The sequence below is a fragment of the Eschrichtius robustus genome, chromosome 1 (genome assembly GCF_028021215.1).
Source record: "Eschrichtius robustus isolate mEscRob2 chromosome 1, mEscRob2.pri, whole genome shotgun sequence".
NCBI classification, from domain to species: Eukaryota; Metazoa; Chordata; class Mammalia; order Artiodactyla; family Eschrichtiidae; genus Eschrichtius; species Eschrichtius robustus.
The window spans coordinates 195048087-195074427 of NC_090824.1; the positions used below are offsets into that span (position 1 = coordinate 195048087).

Consider the following 26341-nt stretch of genomic DNA (forward strand, 5'->3'; position numbering starts at 1 on the left):
AATCACACTCTTTAACAAAGACACTTGGGCGAATCAGCCCAATGTCAAGAGCAAACGAAGGCACTGGTCCTGGATTCTCTCTGATACATTATACCCACCAAAAGCTTCCACAAGTAATTTTTTTCTTCTAAAGACATTTTTCATGACTCTGACACCATTCCCATGAAATGTGACATTATAACAAATAGGATTGCCATGTCTATGAGATTTATCTTCACTCTCCTCAATACCATCATTCCTTGAACTGTGCATCGCTTGCATGAAAAACGCAACCTCTTTTGTGCTCTGTGGTAGCTGGAAAGTTCATATGGTAAAAAGCTCTTCCTAGGGTGGATAAACTGTGAAATCCATTTTAAAATGAGGTTTTAATTACATTTCGCAATTCAGAGCCAACTTCTGGTTTTGGTGTAATTTAAACAAGGGTTTTTTTCTCTTGCAGCCATCTGTTCCTTTTCCTCAAGCCTACACTTATGTCATAATATTGAAAATGTGACGTCATTCCCTCCTATGACATCATTAAACATCTCTGTACGATAAAGACCCAAGAAGAGAGCTGAATCACGTGGGAGGAAGATGCCCGTTCAGATATAGATAATGAGAATATGTAAAATAAATACATTGCAATCTGAATTATTTTTCTATTGCTTTTCATTCCCAGTTACTCTCTACAGTTGAAAAGACTGTGCCATAAGAGTAATGCTTTATCACAAAAAAATCCTCTAAAAAAGACAAAAGAATCTTTAAAATACCTACATATATGGGAATAAACTAGTATATTAATGTGAATGCACCATCTGAATTGATGGTTTTGAGTTTGTGTGAAACCAGAGTTCCTGGTAAATATTTAATTGAAGTAATAAATTATACTTACTAGCCACAGACGATGTTTAGGCCGTACATTAAAAACTTACTTCATTCTATTCAGTTTCTATTTTTGACATTAAAAAATAAATTAATTGAAATTCATCAATTAAGAATTTTTCAGATTTTGTAAGTTGCAACTGCCAGTTAATAGTATAGAAATATACGTGAATAGTGTCTTAAAATTATATTAACATTGGATTTATTAGGTTATAGTAATTTATATATTAACTTCTTTTAAACATTGTATTAGAAATATTTAAAAAATTATTTTAGGTTGTTACATCAACAATTCTAGGTGCGTTTAAAAATTCTTTTAAGTAGTTGCTGAAGAACTCTCATAAAATTATAAAGAATCCCACATGACACTATCTATACAAATACTCACTGGTTTTAAATTAAGAAATGCAGTGAAGAGGGAGACAGGATTTTTTTGGAGCTCTTTTGTGGTAAACAATTTTTATAATAATCAGTCATTGAAATTAAACATTGTTTTAAATAAATCAGTTATATATAAGCATCTCCTTATTATCGTATTTTTAAGTTAAAAAAATTTTTTTTAATTACTCGGTCAAGTTCATAAGTTTTGGCACTGAAGATAATTCTGTGCTTCTGTATGTGTCAGGCCCTGAGCTAGTCCAGTCTCAAAATACAGCAACACTCACAGTGCTTACCCTTCAGGCCCTGGAATTCACAGACTGGAGTAGCTGATGAATTCCAACAAAGTCACTGCACAGTATAATGGGAAGTGCACTAGCCTAGGAGTTCCTGGAATTCCTGGGTTCTTGATCACTGAAAAGACCCAAGCTTTAGTTTCCTCATTTCTGCAATCATGTTAATATGCAGCATCAGTATTTCACCAGTTCATTATGAGTTTCAGAACCTGCCCTTTCCATGCTCGTGGTAGCATTTAATGATGCCAACATCTAATGAACTGCCCGTGGCGGGCCCTTGATTCTCCTTCTACACTTCTGTCACTATGGGGACCGTGTCCCATCGCTTACTCTTCCTTCTTGCCCTATTCTGGTCAATGACAGTATTATTCGCCCAGATGTTAGTCTAAAGTCCCCTCCCCTCTGCACCCCCATGTTAAAACCTGTCTACCACACTAAGACCTCCAAATACAGCCCCTCTGATCCATTCCTCTGTTGTTCACTTAATTCAGGTCCTCATTGTCACCTGAACTACTGTAACTGTCTCCGAAGAGGAACCACGCCCTTAGCTTTGCTCCCTAATCTAGCCTCCAAATTGCCATCATTTGGGTCTTTGCAAACACAAATCTGATTACATTCCCCCACCCTGATTTACGATCCTTCAGTGGTTCTGTGTCACCTTCAGCACAAAATCCAAATATCTTGGTCATCTGGTCCCCACCCACTCTCCATCTCATCTCCCACCCTCTCTAGTGCATAGGCAGAATCTGGGCTAAAGCCACACTGCCCGTGACTTTGAGTAACCTGTGCTGAGTGTTCTTACATGCTTCTCACACAACCTAGTCTGTCTGGTGGAAATACGCTATTCTCTGATCTACTAGGCAGAGTCTTTCTTCAATATACCACTCATCAGAGATTTTGTTCTCTATGAAGCGTTTCCTGGATGAGCCAAGCAGTGTCTGATATCTCCTTCTTTGTGTCAACCCAGTTCCTAGTAGTACTTTCTTAGACTTGGTAAGGTCTGAAAAGCCATTATTTGTTTCCATGTCTCTTTTCCCTAATAGACACTGATCTTCTTGAAGGATGAGACCCTGTATTATTTGTCTTTTTTTCCCCAGCTCATACTTCATAGTAAGTAGATGATCAACAATTTCTTATTAGATGGATGGGTGGGTGGGTGGATGGATGGATGGATAGATACGTCTCCCCTCATGCACTTTAGCTCTGATAAATTACAGTCTTATCTTCTAGAAATGACAAGCTCTTTTACCTCTCAATAGGTGTTCTTCTGGATTATCCATCCCTCACCGGACACTTAAACCCCACCAACCTACATCTGAATAGTTTTCTTCAAGACTCAACTCAAAGGAGTCACCTCTTTCATTATTCTTTCATAATACTTTGTATGTATTTGTACTATAAAAAGCTTTCAACACATTTAATTGTAATTATTAATTTAAATATCTATCTCCTTCCCTAGACTTTCAGTTCTTTGAGACACCAGCTTAAATTTCTTATTCATAGGAGTATTCCCAGCACAAAGGCTAGCACGGGGTAGGTGATAGCACAAGACAGTAAATGTTTGCTGAATTAATTCATGAAGGTGTGCTTGAATGTATGAGATGAAATCATGTATTTGCGAGTATTCTGAAACTGTAAAAACCCAAGACAAATGTTAGGTAACGTCATCATCTTGATTACACCGCGTGTTATATCCTTTCCTCTGCTTCTTAGTTCTTGCTTCCCAGAGAGAGCACAGATCCTCGTCTAAATTATCTCTTCACACAGACTTCCTTGTTCCCACTCAGAGTTCATTTTGACATTAAACTACACCCCTCAGCTCTTGGATCAGATCTAGAATATAAAGAGGTTTGAAAAACAGAATCAACTGTCTTGCGTTTTACTACTGGCCTTAAAACATGTATGTACGTGATAACCATATTCTGAAAATGAAGAGAGCCAAATGGCATCAGAGAACCATTTTCTTAGTTAATAGCAATATATTTGTCATAAATATAAGCCTGTTCCTTACATAGAGAGAATCTGTTTACTGGTTGAAGAGCAAAAGTGTCAAATATGCAACAGAAGAAATGATATAATATGAATAACAAGAACAAATACTTGATTCAAACATCTCATCTTCCTCTTGGGAAATCTCCGGATATTTTACAAATGACATTGCAATCAACTTCATTCACCTGGAAGAAGGGACTTTCTCCAGTGTGAAATGCAGCAGCTCTTCTGCATCTCACAGTCACCTCACGGACTATTTAGGGCAAGAGGTGAAAGATATATACCTTAAAGGCTGGGGAAGACTGGAATAAGAAAGAATATAATTATTCATAGATATAGAATATGGAATGAGGAAAACTGGCTGCGGTTGACACCTTCGCTCTTATAAGAAGTGCTGTGAGATCACTGAGGGGCAGGACTTCCGTTTAATCCTCTTCTGACAGACGTCAAGCAGAGTACATTTTCCCCTGGTGCCATTTTGACATCTGGGGTCAATCCTTTCTCCAAGTGAAAAAAAGTCACATGCATAAATGCAACTTCAGTAGCACCTTGACAGTCCCTGGAAGTCATCCAGCTGAATGTCAGTTTAATGTAGTTAAGTCACCTTGTTAGACATTCACGGTGCAAGGTGAGATGCTTTTGTGATGTGGTGTATTTCTCCATAGGTAAGTGCTGACGTAAGGAATGGAGCAGCTGAGGCGGGTGAATGCTGTCATCACAAAAGGGGCAGCAGGGTCTAAGAACATGGCTTCTGAAGATAAACGCAATTTGCATTTATTCACCACCTCCTCATTTGGGAAGTTGAGACTTACAAGCTTTTCTGAGACTTAGTTTCCTCATCTATAAAATGGGGATGATCGTACTTTTCTCATGTAGTTTTTGTAAGGATTAAATGAGATAGGGCCGTCTTTATTGCCTGAGGATTATTAAGTGTTTTATTTTCTTGCTTCACCTACTTCTCCATCCTACCGCCTCATTAATATCTAATACCAAACTCATTTTATTTTCGGGGCTGTCTTCTGAAAAGTATGTCTGACCATTGACCTACTTTTTCCCATGGATTTTACACTATGTTTCCTCCTTCAATAGGGAGAATTTAAGTGCACTCATTTCTTAGTTGCCTTCACACTAATGTTCAGTTATCTAGGGTGTGTCACATCATCAAATGTCACTAATAATAATAATATGTATGTATGTACCTACATATATGTATGTGTATATATGTATATATATGTGTGTGTGTGTGTATGTATATATGTATATTTATCCTGGCTTTTTAATGACAGCAAATTTGTCTGCCTCCTTTCTAAACTGCATTCTCCTGATGGTCAAAATATCAGCTTAATTGCTTCTTTTCTGAAATCTTCTCGCCTACATATGACTGTGAAATTTTTAAGAGTGTTTTACAGAGGGACCATTTCCCTCAAAGACACACTCCTTTCTACGTGCTGTTCTACAGCGTAAGAATTCCCAGGGATTACATTTGAAACTTACACGTGTAGATGAATCCTATTGAACACGTTCGTCTTCCTCTAGAAGGTGATCTCTGCCTACGGTGCCCTTCTTCAGATAACATTTCCAGTACAGGCAGGATTTATATATAATTGACATCTGGAGATCTGGATGCCTACGTTCCCCATCCCTCTCTGACATGAGGTTTCTGGAAGACCACATCCAGGAAGATCACTCAGGGCCTCGTGGGCCACTGTAAGGCCCTGGCTTTTTCTCAGAGGGAAATGGGGAGCTATTGGCAGGTTGTGAGCAGAGGAGAGACCTGATCTGACTTAGGTGTGTAGATAGATTTTGGTTGCTGTATTGGAATAGACTGTAACAGAGCAAAGGTAGAGAAGTAGGGAGAGTACTTGGGAATCTATTGCAGGGATCCTGCAAGAGAAGATGGTGTTTTGGACCAGGAGGGTAGCAGGGGAGGTGGTGACATATTTGGATTCTGGTCCTATTTTGAAAGTCAAACCAAAAGTCTATCTTGATGGGCTAGATGTAGAGTGATTCAGAGGAAGAAAGAGGAGAAAGTTCCAAGATTTTTGGCCTGAGCACTGGATGGATGGAGTTGCCATCAACTTAGTTGCAGCAGCTGGTTTGGGGCAGGACATGAGGGGTTTAGTTCAAGGCATGTTAAGCTTGAGTTGCCTATTAGACATCCAAGTAGAGATGGCAAGCAGACAATTAGGCATGCAAGTCTGAACTTCAGGAGAGAGGACCTCATTATAGAAGACCCTTAACATATGCCATATGCTTCGTATTTGTAAGAGGCTTAGAGCAACATCAGGCTGCTAGTAAGAAAGTAAGCAATGGTCACAATTAATATAGTTCCTTCTCCTCCTCTGACCATATCATTAGAAATATCCAGAATAACTGTAATGGTCAAATCCTGTCTATTATATGTCGTTATGCTTTGAGCTACTGATTGAAGACCTCCACAAAGTAATCCTTTCTTACTTTTTTGGATAACTTCCATTTTTCAAGTGCAATTTTTGAGGGTACTGCGGGGAGGGAACTACATTTCAGAATAAAAATTTAAAAACACGATGTGTGCACAAAGTCAATGTAATTCTGGAAGATGTCCTTTGAGGATAAAATATGTAGCAGTGGGACTTCCCTAGTAGTGCAGTGGTTAAGAATCACCTGCCAACGCAGGGGACACAGGTTCGATCCCTGGTCTGGGAAGATCCCACATGCCATGAAGCAACTAAGCCCATGCACCACAACTACTGAGCCTGCGCTCTAGAGCCCATGAGCCACAACTACTGAGCCCACGTGCTGCAACTACTGAAGCCTGCGCGCCCTAGAGCCCGTGCTCCGCAACAAGAGAAGCCACCGCAATGAGAAGCCCGCGCACCTCAATGAAGAGTAGCCCCCGCTCGCCACAACTAGAGAAAGCCCGTGCGCAGCAACGAAGACCCAACACAGACAAAAATAATAAAAAATTTTAGAAAAGGAAAAAAATACTAAACTTATCTCTTCCCCCTTATGTTATTTTAATTGTGTATATTTCATTTTTAAGCATGGTTCTTTGGGGAAAACAGAATATGTTTACTATAGTAAAACACATATTCTTTTAGCCTAGTAATTTTGGAAGCAAAAATGGTCTCCATGGTAAGAAGATAGAAAAGGAGTGGTATTAATAGAAGGTAGCACAGAGCTAATGTGCATTTTATAGCATAAAGGAAAGATTTTTTTTAGCCTCCCTGCCTAAAACAACATCGTGAACTCTAAGTTACGCTAAATTGGTGAAGAGAATAAAAAGGAGCCAGCTACGATATGATGGCTCAGAGTGAAAGTCAAGAGCCAACTTCCCGGCAGCAGCCCAGGACAGCAGAATCCTCTCACACTCGGACACAGAGGCTTAATTGGTCCTCCTAGGGTTTGGAAGAGAGGCTTTGAAAATACTTCTGACCTCTCAGAAGCAGATTTATAGACATACAGTAGTGCTTTAATCCTTGCATCCTGGCATTGCCAAAGTAATAGGATATCAGAATGGATAAAACCCTAATAAGACAAGGATTATCTGACGTTGCAACTTTTCTCCAAGCCCGTTTTGGATCCCAAACAATCACTTCCTTCCTCTAGGTCCTTAACTCCCTTCACACAATGTTTAATGAGGTGTATTTTTTCCTTCACATTTTTTCCATATTGCCTCCTGGTAGGATTTTTTCTTTCTTTCTTTCCTATTTCTCTCTGTGCTTGAATCTCTATGATGGCATTTTGGGGGTTAATTTTAGGCATCCTTTTTACTTGTTAGAGTCTCAACTTCTTGAGATAATCTACTCTTGTTTCAGACTCGACTCTTCTGTCTGGAGCCTGCACTCATCCTATACTTTTCTCCTTTTCCCATTCATTTACATAGTCTTACAAAGAGTGATATTTTTACTATGATCTCTAGTGAGAAGATAGCCATAAAATTATCATAAAATAATAAATTCTGTTTAAAAAATAAACACACCAGAACATAAATATCTGTAGGCGTATTGCCCCTCCTTTTTAAAAAAAAATTGCAATGATATTCACATATGCTTTGGAATTAATTTTAGAACAACTTTATGATCTTCACAAGAAAATCGCCCTGTTACCTTACCTTGGCTTCCTGTTTTATCCAGATCAGTATTACTCACCTAATTCTCCAGTCCTGATGCCAAATTTCCTCTGATAGTTTCCACAGTTCACAGCAGTCCCACTAAGGATTTTCAAAGGAATACGGAGCATATCCTGAAGACAATTCTGAAAAAGAATTACAAAATTGGTTTGGAGATGGCAGCATAATTAAAATGTCTATAGTTCCCAAGTCCTTGAGATGGGAACACTCCCTTTTGGATGGGAATTTTCCCTAATTTCTGGTAACAAATTGAACTATTTTATAATCACATCATAAAAGCCAACTCAAAAGTTCTTTTACTTGATTTCAACTACATTCCAGTACATAGTGTGCTTAAAACTTTGAATCTGTATACGTGAAAAATATGCTCTTGTTTTTTTGTTTGTTTTTGGCCACACCACGTGGCATGTGGGATCTTAGTTCCCCGACCAGGGATCAAATCGGTGTCCCTGCATTTAGAAGCTTGGAGTCTTAACCCCTGGGCCACCAGGGAAGTACCTGGAAAATATGCTCTTAAGAGTAACAATATGTCTGTCTTATTGTCTCTAGGACTCTCCTTGACAAGAGGGAACTATTGGAGTTTGCTCAACTTGGCTGTTACTTGGAATATGATCTCTTTGGAAGTGAACTTTTTCATTATCAATTCAACCCAGATATTGACATGCCCAATGATAATAAAAGAATTAAAAGGTAAACATGATGAAATCTCTCATGGTATTTCCTTTTACCATCTCTTTTGGATTTTCTTATCTGGGTGGGTATTAGCAAAGATTCAGAAAACAGTAAGCAGGCGGAACCAGGGGCTTGCAGAGAAAAATATATCGATGCTGTTTCAGGAAGACAAATCTCTATATATTATTTTGAGGAGAAAATGAATCAGCCTAAGTAGGCAAAAGCTTCGCAAAGCCTTAGAAGTTCAGTGCAGATGGGCAGCTGATAAGAAATACAGACAATACTCAATCTCTGCTCTGACAGTAAAAGAACAAAAGACATTTCCCTCTTTTTATTCTTAACAAAGTAAGCTGTTTCTTTCTCAGGTTGACCACACCTGAGGTCCTAACCTCCTATAATGAATTTTTGAAATGCTTTACTAAAAATATTCACTAAAGAGGTGACTGCAACTTACAGGCTATAAGTATAATGTCTAAAGGTCAAACATTATGTAAAATCCAACCTCTCAAAATTGTCCAATATTTTGGGGGTGAAAGCAAATAACTGTACAAGTCATTCTCAGCAACCAAGTGGAAAACTTCGGGAGTCAAGGCTGGATGCTACCTGGTTTGTCTTGGTTACATTGTGATATGAAGACTGAATGCACCAAGTTAGGGAATCTGGGAGGAGAAATAGATTTGGGATTGACAGGATTACTTTATCTTGGGAATATAGTGTTTCTATCTGGTGGGGCCCTGGGATAAGGGCTCAGGATGCTCAGGACAGAGACTTGGACATAAATCTAGACATTGTTGGCTTGCATGTGACAGTTGGAAGCACAGGAATGAATGAGATCACTCAGAGAAGAGAATGAGGACAGAGCCCTGGTGACCACCAACATTTAAGGGATGAACTCAGGAACAGACCCTCAGAGACAGGTTGAGAAATTTTCAAAGCGTTAAGAATATCAGGGAAAAGCATTGTTATTAAAGTTGTTGGAGAAGAATACTTAAAGCAGAAGGGCTTGAACACTTGTAATAGGTGGCAGATATCAAGTGAGATAAAGACAGAAAAGTATCCATTGGATTTCACAATCAGGAAGTTGTTTTTTGTTTTTTTTTTTTTAATTTTATTTTTGGCTGCGTTGGGTCTTCATTGCTGCACACGGGCTTTCTCTAGTTGCGGCGAGCGGGGGCCACTCTTCATTGCGGTGCGCGGGCTTCTCATTGCGGTGGCTTCTCTTGTTGCGGAGCTCGGGCTCTAGGCACGCGGGCTCAGTAGTTGTGGCTCGTGGGCTCTAGAGCGCAGGCTCAGTAGTTGTGGCGCATGGGCTTAGTTGCTTGGTGGCATGTGGGATCTTCCCGGACCAGGGCTTGAACCCGTGTCCCCTGCATTGGCAGATGGATTCTTAACCACCGCGCCACCAGGGAAGCCCAGGAAGTTTTTATTTCAGTCGATAAGTGCAGTCTTGGCAGAAAAGGCTTGAGGAACAAGGAGAAGGTGACGAAGAGGACAGAGGCTACTGTTTCAAGAAGCTTGATAGTAAAGGGAAGCAGGGCTGGAGGGCTGGAGCTAGAAGTGCAGACAGGACCAAAGGAAGGTTTTGTTAGGAGACAGAGAGAATGAATCCAGGGAAGTGGTGCCTGATCTACAGGGTTATTATAGAATTTATATGAAATAAATATGCAGTTTTTAGCTGAGTGTCTGGGGTAGACTATGGAAGTGGTCAGTCAATGTTAACCTAAAAAAAATCTGGACAGGTAAGAGATACAGACGAAGGCTCCTAAGGAGACAAAGAGATGGAATCTGGGCAGCAAATAGGAAGTTGGTTGAAAGGAAGTATACTTTCTCCATGGAAATGAGTGCAGGTGAGGCAGGTAATGGAGTGAGTGCGGAACAGTGTTTTGGTGAGAGGAACAGAAACTGAGGACAGATGGTCCCGTGTGATCTCTAGGGCACCTGTGAAGGAGACATGGTCATCTCCTGAGAAGGAAGGAATGGATTCAGGGCAGGACCTTGTAGAGGAGGATGAAGGCTGGGAGTGGATGGTGCATGAATGAGAGACACTGTTGTGTGGAAGACCCAGTGGAGGCCACACATCATGACTGCATGACTGTCTATCGGCATCAATGTGCATGATTTGGTGATTATTTTCCTAAAAAATGTTTTGTGTTTTGGTAGTAGGACCAAAGAAGTTTTGTGAGTAGAAGTAGAAGATGGAGACAGAGAGCTTGAGGGTTGGGATTCTGTCTGAAAAACGTGGTTGATATTGGGGGGACCACGGAGGGGTTGAGATGAGGGTCACGAGGTCCAAGCTGGAGGGAAGAAAGTGTAGAGAGAGCTGGAGAGATGTCCAGGAATAACATAGCAGGGGCAAATCCCTGGATGCTTGAAGCAAGTGGGTGAATACAGATAGTGGAAGAAGGTGAGTGAAAAAGTAGAAGGATGGAACTCTTGGTCAGAGTGGGAAAAGGAAGGTTGAGTGGAACTGGTTCTCCATGATGACAAGGAGCAGAACAGGGTCCTGACTGTAGAAAACTGGTTGGAATGGGAGTAAGCCAAACTGGAGCGGAGAAGTGATGTCCAGAAACTGTGAGGCTCAAGGAGCAGGAGTTGAACACGTGTACATTGGGTTTGAGGGGGAGGTCTTGAGCCAGTGGCCACAGCTGAGACAGCCTTAGGGTCTTTCCCCCGGGAAGTCGATCTTTACATGTTCGCCTTCTACTGTCCCTGTGTCCTGGCACACCTCCTTGATGAGCTTATTAACAGTAAAATAGGCTTCAAGTTTAATATCATTAGAGAGAGTTGATTGATGTTACAGTAGTTTTGTATATAAATATGGAGACACTCAGCTCTACATGAGCAAACTGCTTTGACTGTTCTGACCAGAATCGCTAGGGCATTTTTTTTTTTTTTTCCTACTACTCAAACCAGTTCTTTGATAAACAGATTTATTGGTTTGTTTGTTTGTTTTGTTTTATGATTTTAATTTCCTTGCCCAGCAGTACCATTCAATACAGGCAAACAGGTTTCCTAAGAGCCCTACTAGCTTGGACCATACTCAGACGTGAATATTCTCTGGAATTTAAAATGGAGTGCTGTATAGACCTTTTTCATCTTTCATGACCTCAAAACCATGATTTCCTGATGAATGCCCTCAACACACGTTTTACAATTCATCTTGGAAATAGGAAGTTTGCTCCCAGGACCTGCTTTGTTTCTCTAAGCCCGTTTATGGTAGTGAGCTGTATTTTCTCCACCCCTATGCTTTCCATGACACTCCTAGACCTGGAATAAAAGAGGGAATCTGCAGAGGGAGGTCTATGGAGATATGAGCTTTCATTGAGCTAAATGTAAACATTCTAGATGTATGGAAATACATCAAAAAGTATATATATATGTGCATGTGTGTTTGTGTATATCTATGTATCTGTGTATGTATGCATCCTTAATCTCTGTAAATTAAAGCCATGCATTAAGTCCCTGGACTCAAGTACAGCTCATGGTAATTACTAAATGAATTTTGGGTTGTGTGTGTATCCCCTTGTCCCTACCTCCTGGGCACCTGATTTTCGTCATTCATCAGCAGTCCTTCTCTGAGTGAGCCTCAGTAAAGCTTTGAAGTGCAAGAACAGAGAAGCACGTTTCTGCCTACCTCTGGTTTTCAGCACCAGAAATTCTGTGTCTAACACCTGTTTTCAATCTTCTGCTCCATTTCTCAATCTTATTATATCTCTGCCTTTTCACACTTTGTAGTCTCTCTCTAATATTTGTTTGCAAAACACTAACTCATTTGTATTTCTATAATTACTGTGATTTTTTGTCTTCTCATCTGTAGTGGTTCCTTCCTTCTGGCGGTCTCTCTCTAAATACTGTTCTTCTACACAATGGCGCAGCATGTGAGACGATCTCTTATTTTAGGAGTGACCAGGCAGTTTTCTTGATAGTCAGGATATAATTATGTTTCTAGAGCCAGAACATTCTTTCTCATGAGATAACTAGTCTCCAGATTCTTGACTTAATGAGTTCTAAGGGTTCCCATTTTGAAATGAATATCTTTCCTCACTACTGCACCATTCAGTGACCTTGTGCTTCAGGATATGACACAGGCCTCTTACAGGAATTTGTTTACACAAATGTGCCTCTGCAGTAATAAGATATCTCTTTTTCTCAGACAAGGAAAAGAGACAAAAATGTTGAGAAAGGCTCAGAAAATATACAGGGGAAAGTGTACCCTAAAATTTCCTGTAAGGTGATACTCCTTTTCAGTTGCGGATCAAGGTTTGTCACACTAAGTTTCAGCACTGTGCATGCATCTGTCAAATCTTTCTCTTTTTTCATAAACGATCATATAACTGCCTTAAATAATTCCCTTAAAGAGAGTTCATTCCAAAAGTAACTTCCTATCAGGACTTTTGGACATTATACAAATTGTAAAGAGGCAGATAATGCCCTACCCCTATATAAGGGTAGGTAGGGATATAGGGAATTCAGAGGTAGGGGATTAAGAGGTATAAACTATTATGTATGAAATAAGCTACAAGGATATATTGTACGACATAGGGAATATAGCCAATATTTTATAATAACTATAAATGGAGTATAACCTTTAAAACTTGTGAATCACTATACTGTACATCTGTAACATATACTATTGTACATCAACTATACTTCAATAAAAATAAAGAAAGGGGCTTCCCTGGTGGCGCAGTGGTTGAGAATCTGCCTGCCAACGCAGGGGACACGGGTTCGAGCCCTGGTCTGGGACGATCCCACATGCCGCGGAGCAACTGGGCCCGTGAGCCACAATTACTGAGCCTGCGCGTCTGGAGCCTGTGCTCCGCAACAAGAGAGGCCGCGACAGTGAGAGGCCCGCGCACCGCGATGATGAGCGGCCCCCGCTTGCCGCAACTAGAGAAAGCCCTCGCACAGAAACGAAGACCCAACACAGCCATAAATAAATAAATAAACAAAAACAAACAAACAAACAAAAAACACCAAAAAAAATATAAAGAAAGAAAGAAGCAAATAATGATGGTGGCACAGCTAGCATTCTAAGTACTCTTAAGACACACGTGAGGTACGTGTGAGGTGAATGCAGATTTCTAGACAAAACACCCAGGATGGCTCTTTTCTGGCATTCCTTTGGCCTGCAAACACCAGATCTAATCTTTAAGCATAATTTCTTTTAAAATGTATGTTCTCAGAGGGCAAGGCTTTGTGCTCGAGTTTTTTGATGTGGTGGCCCACAGTTTGCTTGCCGTGGTAGTTATTAAGTATGACTCATGCACTAGAATGCCGAGAAATGCTATTGAAACAAAAAAGATACCTTTCAGATAATTAGCCCTTGGCGGAAGGCGCTGCTCATCCATCTAGATCCATTTGGAAATCTAGGGATCGACAAGACAAGACAGAAAATGCCAGAGGACGGCCACGGTCTCCAAGCTGCACCTCCTGCCATCAGAGACCCATGGAAGTCACGGCAGACACTGCCCAGGGTCCAGACCTGTGCAGATGCTGGCTGTCAGGAGGTGACCGGCTCACATTACAGATGACAGCACTTAACAAAGCCAAGAGGATGAGATGTTGAGACAATAGGCGGGAAGCCATTCTGCAGTCAACTGACTACAAATTTAAAGGAACAGCTCATTATTTAGAGCAATCTTAATGAAATGGAAGGAAGAAAGAGTAAATTTTTATTGGCCAATTTAATCCAATGCTCCCAGACTACTACTAAGTCAGAATTCCCATCGGCTTCAAAAGGACTAGTGCCGAGGGACCGTAACTGACCTTTTAAAAATGACTAGCATCTAAAATATGACACAAATGAACCTATCTACGAAACGGAAACAGACTCACAAACATAGAGGACAGACTTGTGGTTGCCAAGGGGGTGCAGGGTGGGGGAGGGAAGGATTGGGAGTTTAGGATTAGCAGATGCAAACGAGTATATATAGGATGAATAAACAACAAGGTCCTACCGGATAGCACAGGGAACTATATTCAATACCCTGTGATAAACCATAATGGAAAAGAATATGAAAAAGAATATATATATGTATAATGGGGTCACTTTGCTGTACAGCAGAAATTAACACAACACTGTAAACCAACTAGACTTCAATAAAATTAATTTTAAAAAATAACTATCGGGCTTCCCTGGTGGCGCAGTGGTTGAGAATCTGCCTGCCAATGCAGGGGACACGTGTTCGAGCCCTGGTCTGGGAAGATCCCACATGCAGCGGAGCAACTGGGCCCGTGAGCCACAATTACTGAGCCTGCGCGTCTGGAGCCTGCGCTCTGCAACAAGAGAGGCCGCGATAGTGAGAGGCCCGCGCACCGCGATGAAGCGTGGCCCCCGCTTGCCACAACTAGAGAAAACCCTCGCACGGAAACGAAGACCCAACACAGCCATAAATAAATATATAAATAAATTAAAAAAAAAAAAAAAAACTATCAAGCTCATCATACGCCCTTCATTTTCAAACCAACTGATTTTACTCTCAGAATGTTTTACTTGTACAAAGATTCCTTTTGTTTCCCTATTTTAATCATGAACAGTCATTGATTTTATTTGCTAGGAGAAAAAGGAGAGACAGAGAGAATGAAATCTGAAAAATGGGTCGACTAAGCGAGGCATTTTAGAATGGAGAGCTGGGTACAAATCCAGAATAAAGTTATTTAATAAAATGCTAAAGTGGCCATTTATTCAAACTGGCACATCCTATTAGAAGCTGTCTTTAATGCAGGATTGCCAGGCATCGTCATAAATATCACAAGCTACGGATTTCTGTGTGCAGGGAATAAGGATCATGTTCCTACTAGGACGCGGTAATATCTTTATCATCACCACACAATATTTATTAAGGGTCTCCCAGGACACGTGCCGCAAGGGAAGATGGTATCTTTATGACAACATAATAGGTTTATGAGTAAAAAGTTTAAAGCACCCTGAAAATTGTAAACGTGAGACTGATGCCATATAATGAGTTAACATTTTTTCACAGGGTACGTCTTCTGGTGGATGAGGGCTATGAAGATAGAATTCTGATGGCACATGACATACATACGAAGCATCGGCTGACGAAATACGGAGGTCACGGCTATTCTCATATACTTACCAACATTGTTCCTAAAATGTTGTTTAGAGGTATAACTGAGGCTGCACTTGATAAGATACTGATAGAGAACCCCAAGCAATGGCTAACTTTCAAATAGGATGGTTGTTCTGAATTCATACCTTGAGTATAAAGCTGGCAGGGAACAGACAGTGATTTCAAACCCACTGTGCGATATTAATCAGAGCTACATTGGACTAATGACAGAGCATTTCTTTTTATGAGAATTAGAAGACTTTTGCCTTCTCAGAAACTGGCTATTACATCTGTACCTTTAGAGAGTTACTGAGCCTAATTAAGCCCTATTGTTTTTCCTTAACAAAATAAAGACAAAAGTACCCATATCCAAACAATGATTTACAGTCTACATCCCCTTAGTGGAGTTTTGCTTCCTTTTGTTTTGTTTTCTTAATCTATCACCAGCACTCCATGAAAAAATTTAAAGTGTTTCTAGTTAAATTACCCCTTTCTGGAGCAATCTAATGTTTCTTGTAATATTGATGATTCTACTAATTATCCTGCTGTTCTTTAATTAATGCTTAATGAATAATATGACACTTCAAAATAGCTTCTGCGGCAAGGGAAGTTAAATTTTGAGACTTGTTTTTCAAAGGATACTGTAATATAATTACCAATTCACAATGGTAAAAATATTGTGGAAGGTTAATTATATGCGGTTCACCTATCTATATATACTGATAATAAATCAGTTTTGTTGCCTGTGGCTTTCTGGTATCCAGGTTTCCTATAAATTTTGTTGTGTTTTGAAAAATTGGTACAAGGGGACATGAACACATAACATAGTAGTCAAGTATAAAAATTCAGTCATAAAAGTCAAAATATATTACATAATATAGTTTAATGAATCATTACATTTATAATAACAAAGGCCACAATTTAATTAATTAATAATATAGAATGCAAAAAAAAAAAAAAAGAGAAGTGTTTGCCTTATAAATATTCCCTTTATTTCCTTTATCTTTTATTTGTCTTTCCTTGGGCCTGAACAGAGAAAATAATGCTTACTTATCCGAAGAAAATGTCAGATCTATTAGAAATGACAGTCTGATTCTAGAGCCAACCCTTTAAAAGATACCCAGCCCTGATGTTTTGTGTAAATAAAGCCTTTTAAAAACTCTTAGTTGATGTGTTCTGCTGTTTATAAACTAATCTTTTGGTTGAATCCTTTACTATGACTTGTTACCTAAAAAGAAAAAATCTCCAAACCCTTAACGGCTAATTCCTCTTTGATTAATACATATTGTTAAATGGAAATAAAATCCACTGCAATTCCTTTATGAGTTATCTTACATATCAGAAAGGCCAAATAGAATTAGTCATTGTTCTTGATCAATGGGCTTACATGTTTTTAATCATATAAATCATGAGAGTTACTCAGACCAAGGCATTTAAACCAAGCAAACAGCACATTCAGATGGGAACACCAGGCATAACTCGTTTGGAAAGTTGAGGTTGGCTAAATAAAAGATATTTCTGTGGATCAATGATGATCAAGCTTTCTGTGTATTAGAACAGAAAGTATCCAAGAGGAATGAGCTAAACAGAACAAACTAATTCCTTTAAATGAAAAAATGCAAATGTCCTTCGCCAGTAAAACAGGCAGATTTTTCAATCTCTGTTTTTGAAATCTACTTCTCAAAGAGTCTTCAAAGGCACCTGAGAGTGGAACAGATTTTTCATTGTAATAGTGGAAGTTGTCTGATAGTTAGGATGTATCAACATGCATTTTAAATCTTTTTCTTAGACTAAAGAGATGGCTTTTGGCAGTGTACTTTAACCAGAGAGGAAGGATTTGCACTACTCTCAAAATCTACTTTACTGCCAACTTCAGTCCACCTGAGAAAAAAGAAAAAAATTGCTCATTCAAATGCATGTAATTCATAAACACTGCAAAGGACAGCTACTTCGTCTCTGCAGTCCTAACAGTTAACAGTTGGCCACAGAATGCAGTGAAAGTATTGATTGGCATATGGTAACAAAGAAGCCACAGACCTAATTTACAGACACATGATTTCTGGGGCATTTTAACCTAATAAAATTTAATTTTCTGGATAACTCTTAGAAGTCGTCTAAATTATTTTGCTACTCCATATATTTCTGTCTTCCAAAATATATTTCAATCCAAAATAAGTCAAATAACTTATGCACGATTGTGTGTGCCTACACGTACATTTCTTTAAATTAAATTTTTGGGGCTATACAGCCATTGTGCCTACGGCCTGAAGCCATATATATATTTCATCTAACATATATATATGTACACATACATATATATATGTAGCAGGTATTTGTATAAAATATATACACTTTCTTGTCGTATTGGTTATATGTGAAATCGTTCATTTTGAAATAACCTCAGGCCATGACTTGTAGTAACTATTTGAAGGCCTTACTTAGTGTCCCCTTGGTGACGCATGCACCAGTGCAAATTAAACCTATATGCATTGGCTTATGAATAATCTTTTGTTCCAAAGAAGGCAAAAGCCTCAGTCTGATTTAACACCAAAGAATAAATTTCTCTGACTTTCCAAGTAAACCTAAATGCATTCAATTGACAAACTGGACACAGGGGGATTCTCTAAATACCATACGTAATTACACATTTACACACTTAGAGAGTAATCCTATGATACAAGTTCAATCTCTACTTTTAAAGACTTATCACCCGAAAAGAGAGGAAAGAAGATTCCTAAGAAAAAGAATGTGAAACATGATCATAGGCTTGGGAATTCCCTCAAATCCAGAAAATTCCAGGTTAAGGCTTAAAGTTGAATCATTCCCAGGTCTAGCTCTAAAGTTAACAGGAGTACAAGGCAAACAATTTCTTTGGGGACGAGCAGGATTATGTCAATGAGACCTCCTCCTGCAGGGTAAAAATCATTCTTCCCCACACTATGAATGGACCCCGAGTAGCCTAATAAGCAGGTAAACTCACAAGAACCAAAGCTGACATATGGATAAAAGCAGCGAGATCACAGTACACCAAAGGATCATATATATTGAAGAAATAATTCAGTGTCTTAGATTTTTCTATAAAAATTTGTGATCTATATAGGACTTCATTCACACAGACACTAAACAATTAAGGAGTATTTGCTTTGGCGGTAGTGGATCAACATCTGCTTATCTTGCTTTTAATATATTTTTTTTTTTACATAATGTTTCTGAGTATACAGATGTGAGTCAGGTAGCATTTGAATTCCCCCACATACACACAGCTGAGGTGCCCCGCATCTGGCATCCCCTGGGGTCCTCGATTCACTGACGTTAGCCATACGAATCCAGTGTCCAAACTCAGAGTAATAAGCTTAGTTTTTGCATGATCAGTCAGCATAGATAATAAATCCAGAAAATGTGCTGTATTTGTTGTTGTTTCCTCCGTGGGCTTTCCCACCATCTAATTTGATGTAGACTTCGTCTCCTGGCTCCAAATGAAGAACCACACTATTGCTGGCATAGTCGTAATTCTGATCAGCGTCTTGGGCGATCGCGCTAGCACGCACCTGCGTGAAACAGACAAGAATTAGAATTTGTAAGAGAGAATTCTCAGGCTTTCTTTTCTTTCTTTCTTTTTTTTGTCATTCACACAGCATCATAAGCTGACTGGCTTGCCATGGCACTGAATTTAGCACAACCAAGTCCACCTTGGCCTTGGGGCTTTATGAGGATATCTTTGTAACAGTTTCGACTATGTTATTGGAAAGGAGAAAATAGTGCTTTTGTGAAGGTGATTCTAAGTCTTTGTTTTTCTTTTTACTATACGTTGTAAACAATGCATACCACTCTATTCTCTTCCTAAATCATGCCTTTTTCTAATTCCTTGTAACTCTGTGCCCAATCACTTCTTGAAATGGTCATTTTTTGCATTTTAATTTAAGCCAAGCAGCAATGTCCTAACCAGCTGTTTGAGTACAGAAGTTCAATCCGAACTTCTGTTGGTCCCCATGATTATTAGAAAATTGAGATCCACGGTACGTACAGGCTCAGAGAAATCCCACTCCTGTAACTCTACTATACAGGAAGAAAAGAAGAAAAAAACCTTTTGATTTTGGGCTTTCAAAATCTAATTCAAGGAAAAGCCCCTGTACCTGAAGCTTAACTCATTGAAACATCTTTGGTTTAAAAGTCTTCAGAGTTCTTTTTTCTATTTGTGCCTTTTTATCACTTAATTGTGATGTGTGTACGTAAATAAGCTATTTAATTTCAACACATCTAAAAGTTATAGAAGGAACTACATTTCTATAAATTTGAAGTCTCTAAAATTTCTAAATTTTTTTGAATGATCTCATTGAATACCCTTTTATATTGAGGTGATTCTAAATGTGTGGTTTGCTTTGAGGATGGAGATTTGCTTCTAATCCTATCAGGTTGAGCCTGTGATCTCATTAGTGAGCTGACAGACATTTGCAAACAGTCCAGTTGCCCATCATATCAAGTAATATGGACATTCTGTCACATCCTCAACTCCAATTAGGCTTCATATCCGTTTAGCTGTATTTTGATTCTGACTTGGAAAAAAATTTTTCAATAGGCAGACTTGTACTTGATTTATTTCAGTAAAACATCTACTTTGTGGCTTGTTTCTGTTCCACTGTAATGATATTTCTCCGAATAACACAGCAAGTGATTTAGTGGTTTTGTAAACCTGCACTATGTAATAATGCATGACTTGGGGTGCAATATGTGGGATTTTATCACTTGGCAAAATGAGAGAAATGAGACGTAAGTCAAGAATTTCCATGCCTTTCTTTCAAAATTTAAATGATTGGTTTTCAAATTAAATTTTCATGTGGTATGTTCTCACATTAATGCTGAAATGTTAAAAAAGGAGAAGACTCTTTGACACTGCTGAACTTGTAAAGTAATTTGAGTAGTATTTTAAAAATTTATTTCTGGATATCATATAGCAAAAGGAGAAAAGGGCTTAAAAGATTCAGAATTGCTTAACATTGTGCTGACACTAATAAAATGAAAGCAAAATATAATTATGCTCACAAGCACTGACTTAAATGTATATACCAATTTAGTGAGGTGATCTGTTTTGACCATTAAGTAATAATACAATTTAATGTCATAATATTTCCTAGGAATTAATCACTAGTTTATAGGAGTTGGATGCTTTGATTCATTAATTTCATCTAGTCATTAGTTCCCAGGGAAAAAAAATCTACAAGGAGAATAGTACTCTTAGGATCTGATTTTTTTTTAATGTGTGGATTTTTAATGGGTGAGAAAAATTAAAATATAAAATACTAATTAGCTATGTTAGTAATATATTAATTAATTATCAACCTATGATATACTTCTCACCTATGATTAATAACCAGGCACACATTTTTATTTAGTGCTTTAGGTATTTAGTATTAAGTTCTATGGGTATTATGCTTTAACATTGTTTTCTACATGAGGGCATTTGGGAACTGGGATTCATTAAAATCACTTGATATATATATATATATATATATATATATAAAATGAAATTTTTATTCCATGGGATATAACCACAAGCCCACAAAATTGTTACCATTTTTATTCAGTAGGTGTTACCACAAAAACCTGCAAATGCATTATTATGATCCCACAGACTGGAAGGTTACCCTTATGGTTTTCACTTCCTTTGTTGGATAAAGCCAGTGTGATTGCTTTTTAATGAAAGTGATTCTCTAAGATTTTAACCATAAGACTCTCCCAATTAAATACCTGCCATACTCCAGTGTACTTTGCGTGATTTTAGTATGTCTGCTCACCTGATCATACTCTAAAGGTATAATGGGACTTGAAATTTCAAGCTGTAGTATCCAGCCCAGTAACTTCCAACAATTCTTCCTTTAAGCCATCAGACTATTGAGGAAAGTAATGCATCCACCCTGGAGGCTATTTTCAGGTTCCTAAATGTACACAGATTTCAGCATTTTCTCTGACGATATGATGCATCCTTTCTTTAGCCCGATATACCCATTTCCACCTAAATGTACTTTAATATCTTTCCATCTTATAAGTTAACTATTCAGATTCTGCTGATCTTTAGTGCACGTTTCACAGCCCCTAAAAAGATAATTCATTTGACATTTTATTAATCTTGCTACTAAATGAATAACAGCCCACAAACTGTCTTGTTTCCAATATATCTCATGTTCACTGGTGCCATAACTAATAATTTCTTAGAGTAAAAACTAGTCTTTAATTATTTTATAGTTCTAACCTTAAGCCAGTTTTAGTTTTTATTAGAGTGGCTTATTAGAGTGGTATTATAGTGACTGGATTCAAATAGCAATATTTTTTATTCAGGTTTCCTGCTAAATGTATACAAACATTTAAAAATATATTTCCAGTCTCTATGGAAAGTTATTTGAGTCCAACTTTTGCCTTTAATATGCACTGTCATGGGCTTTTTAGACATGGTAAGATTAAACTTAGGTTGATGGTTTTATGGGGAATATGAGAACCGTGGTCCTTTTAGTGCTGTGTTTGTGAGGATGTAATAGGTTATGCTGCCTTAGCATTATCTTATTAGGGAGGGTTTATCATTAGAGACAATATTTATGGTAACATTTGCTAATTTAATTAATCGCTACTGATGCTCTCATAATTTCATTTTCATTGTACTTCTGTGGAATCATAAACAAAAGGTTAAGTGGCGCAGCAGGTTAATTTACTGGCCTTTGATGTTTCCATCTGTGATCCTGCATTCAAACACAAAGCATAAATAAAATGGTTCTCATATGGTTATGGTCCAGAGGCATTCCTCTATCCTAGAGTGAACTGCATTTTTAGTTTAATTTTTTTGTGCTTCTCAAATCCACTTAATCCATAGAACATTACGCTGACATGGATCTCTGAGTTTCTGTTTTATGAAAACAAATTAGGTCAGCTCAGAGGGGGGAACTGCCTGCCATCTAAGAAGTGATCAGACAAGAGCAAAACTGAAAATCAAGGATAAACTCTTTCTTTAATATTAATTTAAAAAGGATTTTTAAAGATTTCTCATTTGCAACACCTGCAGGCCAGACTTTACAAAACAGTTCTATTCTAGATATAGAATTCCTTAACAGTAATGTTGTAAAAACCATTTTGCAAAACAGTCCGTGCTGAACTCGAAAATATATTGTTTGCTACTATATTTGTTTTTCTGAATAACTTGTTGCTCCCCTTTTGTAGAAGTAGCAGCTTAATAATGCCAATGAAAAGCATTATACATTTTAAGGTCAGCTGTCGTGCCTTTTTTTTTTTTTCCTCCTCCCCCCCACCCCCATCCTCATAGAATGTGCATGCTAGGATGGTACAAAGAAGCATGCTACACTCCAAACAATGAAATAATTTAAAAAACAAAATGCACGTAGAACACATATATGGAATGGTTTTCTTGGAATCCTTACCTGGGCCTCAGCATCAACATTTAAACGAATTTAAATGTACTGTTCCCTAGCTTTTCATGCAGTTGCAATTTCCAGATACTTAAAGAAGTGTGTTTTGATACATTGATAAAACTTGAATCTTATTCTATTTGAATTAATCCCTCTAAAAACAATCTCTCCAGCCTGATAGTATTTGCCAGACCTAACCTTTGAGTCAGAAGACAGCCAATCTGTAAATAAATGGGTGTCTCATCACTGCCTGCTGAGAGGCTGTTCACAAGTCATTTTGTTAGGGTGACACAATAGCTCTATTTTGGTACAATGTGTCATGGCCTTTTTAGCCATTTGCCTATAACTATCCCACTGCTCTGTGAATAATTTTTATTCATCTTAATAGTAGTTTCGTGCATAATAACTAGTAATAAACAACCCTGTCAGTGCCTCCTGGTGGCCATTTTTCCTCTTTTTGTTCTATGTGACCTTAGGGTCCCTTAAGCTATTTACTTCTGAATTCCTTTAGAAGTGAGGGGTGGTAGGAAGGGGGAGGGACAGGATATTTTGTCCTTCGTCTTATACATTTAGGGTATTTGTCTTTCACTTTGGAAGAATTCTGACACTGTGAATTAGGACTTTGGAATAAATTCTGCTTTAATGTTGCTTAATAGAAACCTGGGTTACAGCTAGAAAGGTCTGAATTCAAGGGAGAAGTGACCTGAAGCCGGAGAGCCCTTGTAAAATCACAACTAGCCACGGCAGGGTAGGGGGGCCACTCCCTGGACCACCCAATAAGCAAAGTTGAAGCCCAAGCATTCAACCCAGACTGCAGGCTGCAAGGTCTCCCCCAGCGGCTGCTGATTCAGCGCTTGCAGAGGGTCTGATTACACTTTGAGGTAATTACAAAAATTATTCTCCTCCCCCGATGAAGAGATGGGACACGCTTTGGTTTTGCAATGACCGCGAATTTCTCAAGCAAACGGGGAAGTGGCCCCAAGCATAACACTGCAGACCAGTGGCCCTTGTGGCAGCTCCGATCGTCTCGGCTCAGGAGAGCAGGTCGACCTCTCTGGCCAAGGGCTGATCTGAGGCTATTCCACAGTCAAGGCCAAGGCCACTGCCTCCTGTGAGCAAAAGGCTGGGTTGGAAAGACCCTCACGCAGGCGCCCTGGGGCTCGCTGGCAGTGAGGCCCAGAGCCCCGGGGCTGGGCTCCTCCGCCCGGCCTCCCGACCACCTGCCCGTGCGCCCTCCTCCTCCAACCAGTGGAGTTTGGGTTCTGTGTCTGCGAGCGTGCTTTATGGCACAAACCCAGAGTCTCAACTTTTCCTTTTGTTAGCAGCACTCATTACCTCTCCCCCTTCTTCAGCTGAAATCTAAAGCAGAGTTTTTGCATCTCGAATCTGACTATCTGTGAGTTCCCCGGGTCTGGGACGCCGCAGGGACCTTGCGACCGCCGGCCCCGTGGTTCTGCCTCGGCCTTGGACGCGCCCGGCTCGGACTCACTCCTTCGCGCCCCTTCTTTCTCCCTTGGGCCCCGGTCTTTCTCCCCCGGGTTTGTCACCCTGGCACGCCCACTCCTGGCTCCCCCAGCCCTCCCGTCCCCGCCAGGACCTGACAGTGACCCCGCACGGCTGAGGACCCCGCAGCCGGGGGGTCGCTCGCTGCTCCGGGACTCCCCGCGGTGCACAAACTGTCCCGGGGACCGAATCCCGGCTTCCACCCCTCGAGGGTCGCGCGCACCAAGTGCAGGTCCTGGGCTCGGGAACCACCCTCTCCAGGCCGCCGGGCGCTCTTTGGCGTGCGACCCCAGCCTTCCCGGAGTGGAACGGCGTTGCCCCTGGCTCTCGGCTCCCGGGAGCGGGGCTGCCGCGCCCTTCCTCCGCGGGCTCCCACCCCCATGCCCGGGGTCTCCTCCCTCTCGCCGGCACCTTCCCGCGCTCCCTCCCCGCCCTCCCCGCCGCCCGCCCGCGCTCACCTGGTTGTTTTTGCAGAGATCGGCCCACATGCTGGTGCCATCCCCTCCGCGCATCAGGACGTGGTAGGTGAAGAAGTAGATGCCCGGGATGGAGCAGGTGAACTTGCCCGTGGTGGGATCGTAGTGGTTACCGAGGTTGGTGACCACGTCGTCGAACTTGAGCACCTCGTAGCCTTCGTGCTGCCGCTTGAGGCCGGCGTAGAAGGCGATCTTGGGCACCGTGCTGTAGGTGGCGGCGCTGATGGCCCCGGCCGCGTTCAGGCCGGGCGCCCCGGGAGGGCCCGGCAGGCCTTGGCGGCCGGGCTCGCCCTTCTCGCCCGGGGGGCCCGCGGGGCCCGGCGGCCCGGGCTCACCGGGGGGCCCCCGCGGGCCCGCCTTCCCGGGCCGGCCTGCCTCGCCTTTGGGGCCCTGGATGAAGGTGGGCAGGGACTGCATGAGGCCGCGGTCGGGCGTGGCGGCCGTGCTGGGCGCCTTGGTGCCCCCGTACGGGTCGCAGACCATGCGGCAGGTGCCCAGCATCTCGTAGTGCGCCGACGTGCCGGCCGAGCTCACCAGCACCGGGATGAGGATGACCAGCAGAAGTACCATCACCACCCCCAGCGCCCCGGCGGCGATCAGGCGCCTCCTGCTGCCCACCAGCCGGCTCAGCGCGGGGCGATCCTCTTGTCTGCTTTTGGACAAAATTTTGAAGGTTGGGCGGGGACCTCGTCAGAGCCGAAAACAACCCCCTGCGAACCCCAAGTCCCCTGGGCGGGCGCGCCGCCGGCCGCTCCTCGCCCGCTCTCGCTGCCCCCAGCCGAGGCTGCGGCTGGGGAGGGAGCTCGGATGCCCGGCGACTTGAGCGCAAGTCCCCGAGCAGGGGGCGGGCTGCTCGGGGCGCCCCCTCGCCGCCCGCGAGCCCCTTCGCACCTGTGGCTGCCGCCGGCGCCGGCGCGGCCCCCGGGAGGGCAGGGAGCCGCCGCCGCCTCTCGCGCTCGCCGGGGCCGCTCACACTTTTCTGCCGCCGCCGCTGCCGCCGCCGCCGCCGCCGGCGATTGACTTTGCCGGTTTCGCCGACTGCGCCAGTTCGCACCAACTTTCCGTCTGAAGTTGCCTTTTTCTGCCTCCTCTTCTTTCGCTCGCTGGGATCGCCCTCCTCCTGCCTTGTTTTTTGTTTTTGTTTTTGTTTTTTCTTCTTCTTCTTCTCCTCCTCCTTGGCAACCACCAGAACTCTAATAGACGCGCATCCCCAAAACCCCGCGCCGGGCGCGCGAGCTCAGGCCAGGCGCCCCCCGGGGGCGTGGAAAGGCGGCGCTGGGCACCGGCGGCTCGGGGAGGCCCCGGGCTGGAGCGCAGGGGCTGGCGAGCAGCGGCGAGCGCCTCACCGCCGGGAGCAGAGCGCGAGAGAGGCTGAACGCAGAATTCTGCCTGGGTACCACCTGCCAGGAGAAGAGGAGGCTGACAAACGCGCGCCGGAGCAATTTATAGGCACCCAAGGCGCAGAGGAAGGGGAGCCGCTTTGGCATCTCACTGCGGCATCTGCTCTGCTCATCCCACTCAAAGGGAGTTTGGCATGACTCTGACAATGTGGGATTTTTCCCCCCCTCGG

The 26341-nt window shown here is 41.5% G+C and overlaps 2 protein-coding genes across 2 annotated transcripts in view; one reads left to right on the forward strand and one right to left on the reverse strand.

Annotated features, from left to right (window-relative positions):
• The window catches only part of PTER (phosphotriesterase related), a 67583-nt gene extending 51007 nt beyond the window's left edge, over positions 1–16576 (forward strand). The window contains exons 4-5 of the mRNA XM_068561988.1: positions 8188–8328; positions 15297–16576. Of these exons, the coding sequence (XP_068418089.1) occupies positions 8188–8328; positions 15297–15507 (352 nt within the window). The 3' untranslated portion in view covers positions 15508–16576. The remainder of the gene's footprint in view (positions 1–8187; positions 8329–15296) is intronic.
• Positions 16577–17659: 1083 nt separating this feature from the next.
• On the reverse strand, positions 17660–25341 carry C1QL3 (complement C1q like 3). Its single transcript, XM_068538920.1, has 2 exons — positions 24754–25341; positions 17660–18931 (listed from the first exon to the last, which is right to left on the reverse strand). Exons 1-2 carry the CDS (start codon positions 25339–25341, stop codon positions 18752–18754), a joined length of 768 nt encoding a protein of 255 aa, XP_068395021.1. The 3' UTR covers positions 17660–18751.
• Positions 25342–26341: the final 1000 nt, after the last annotated feature.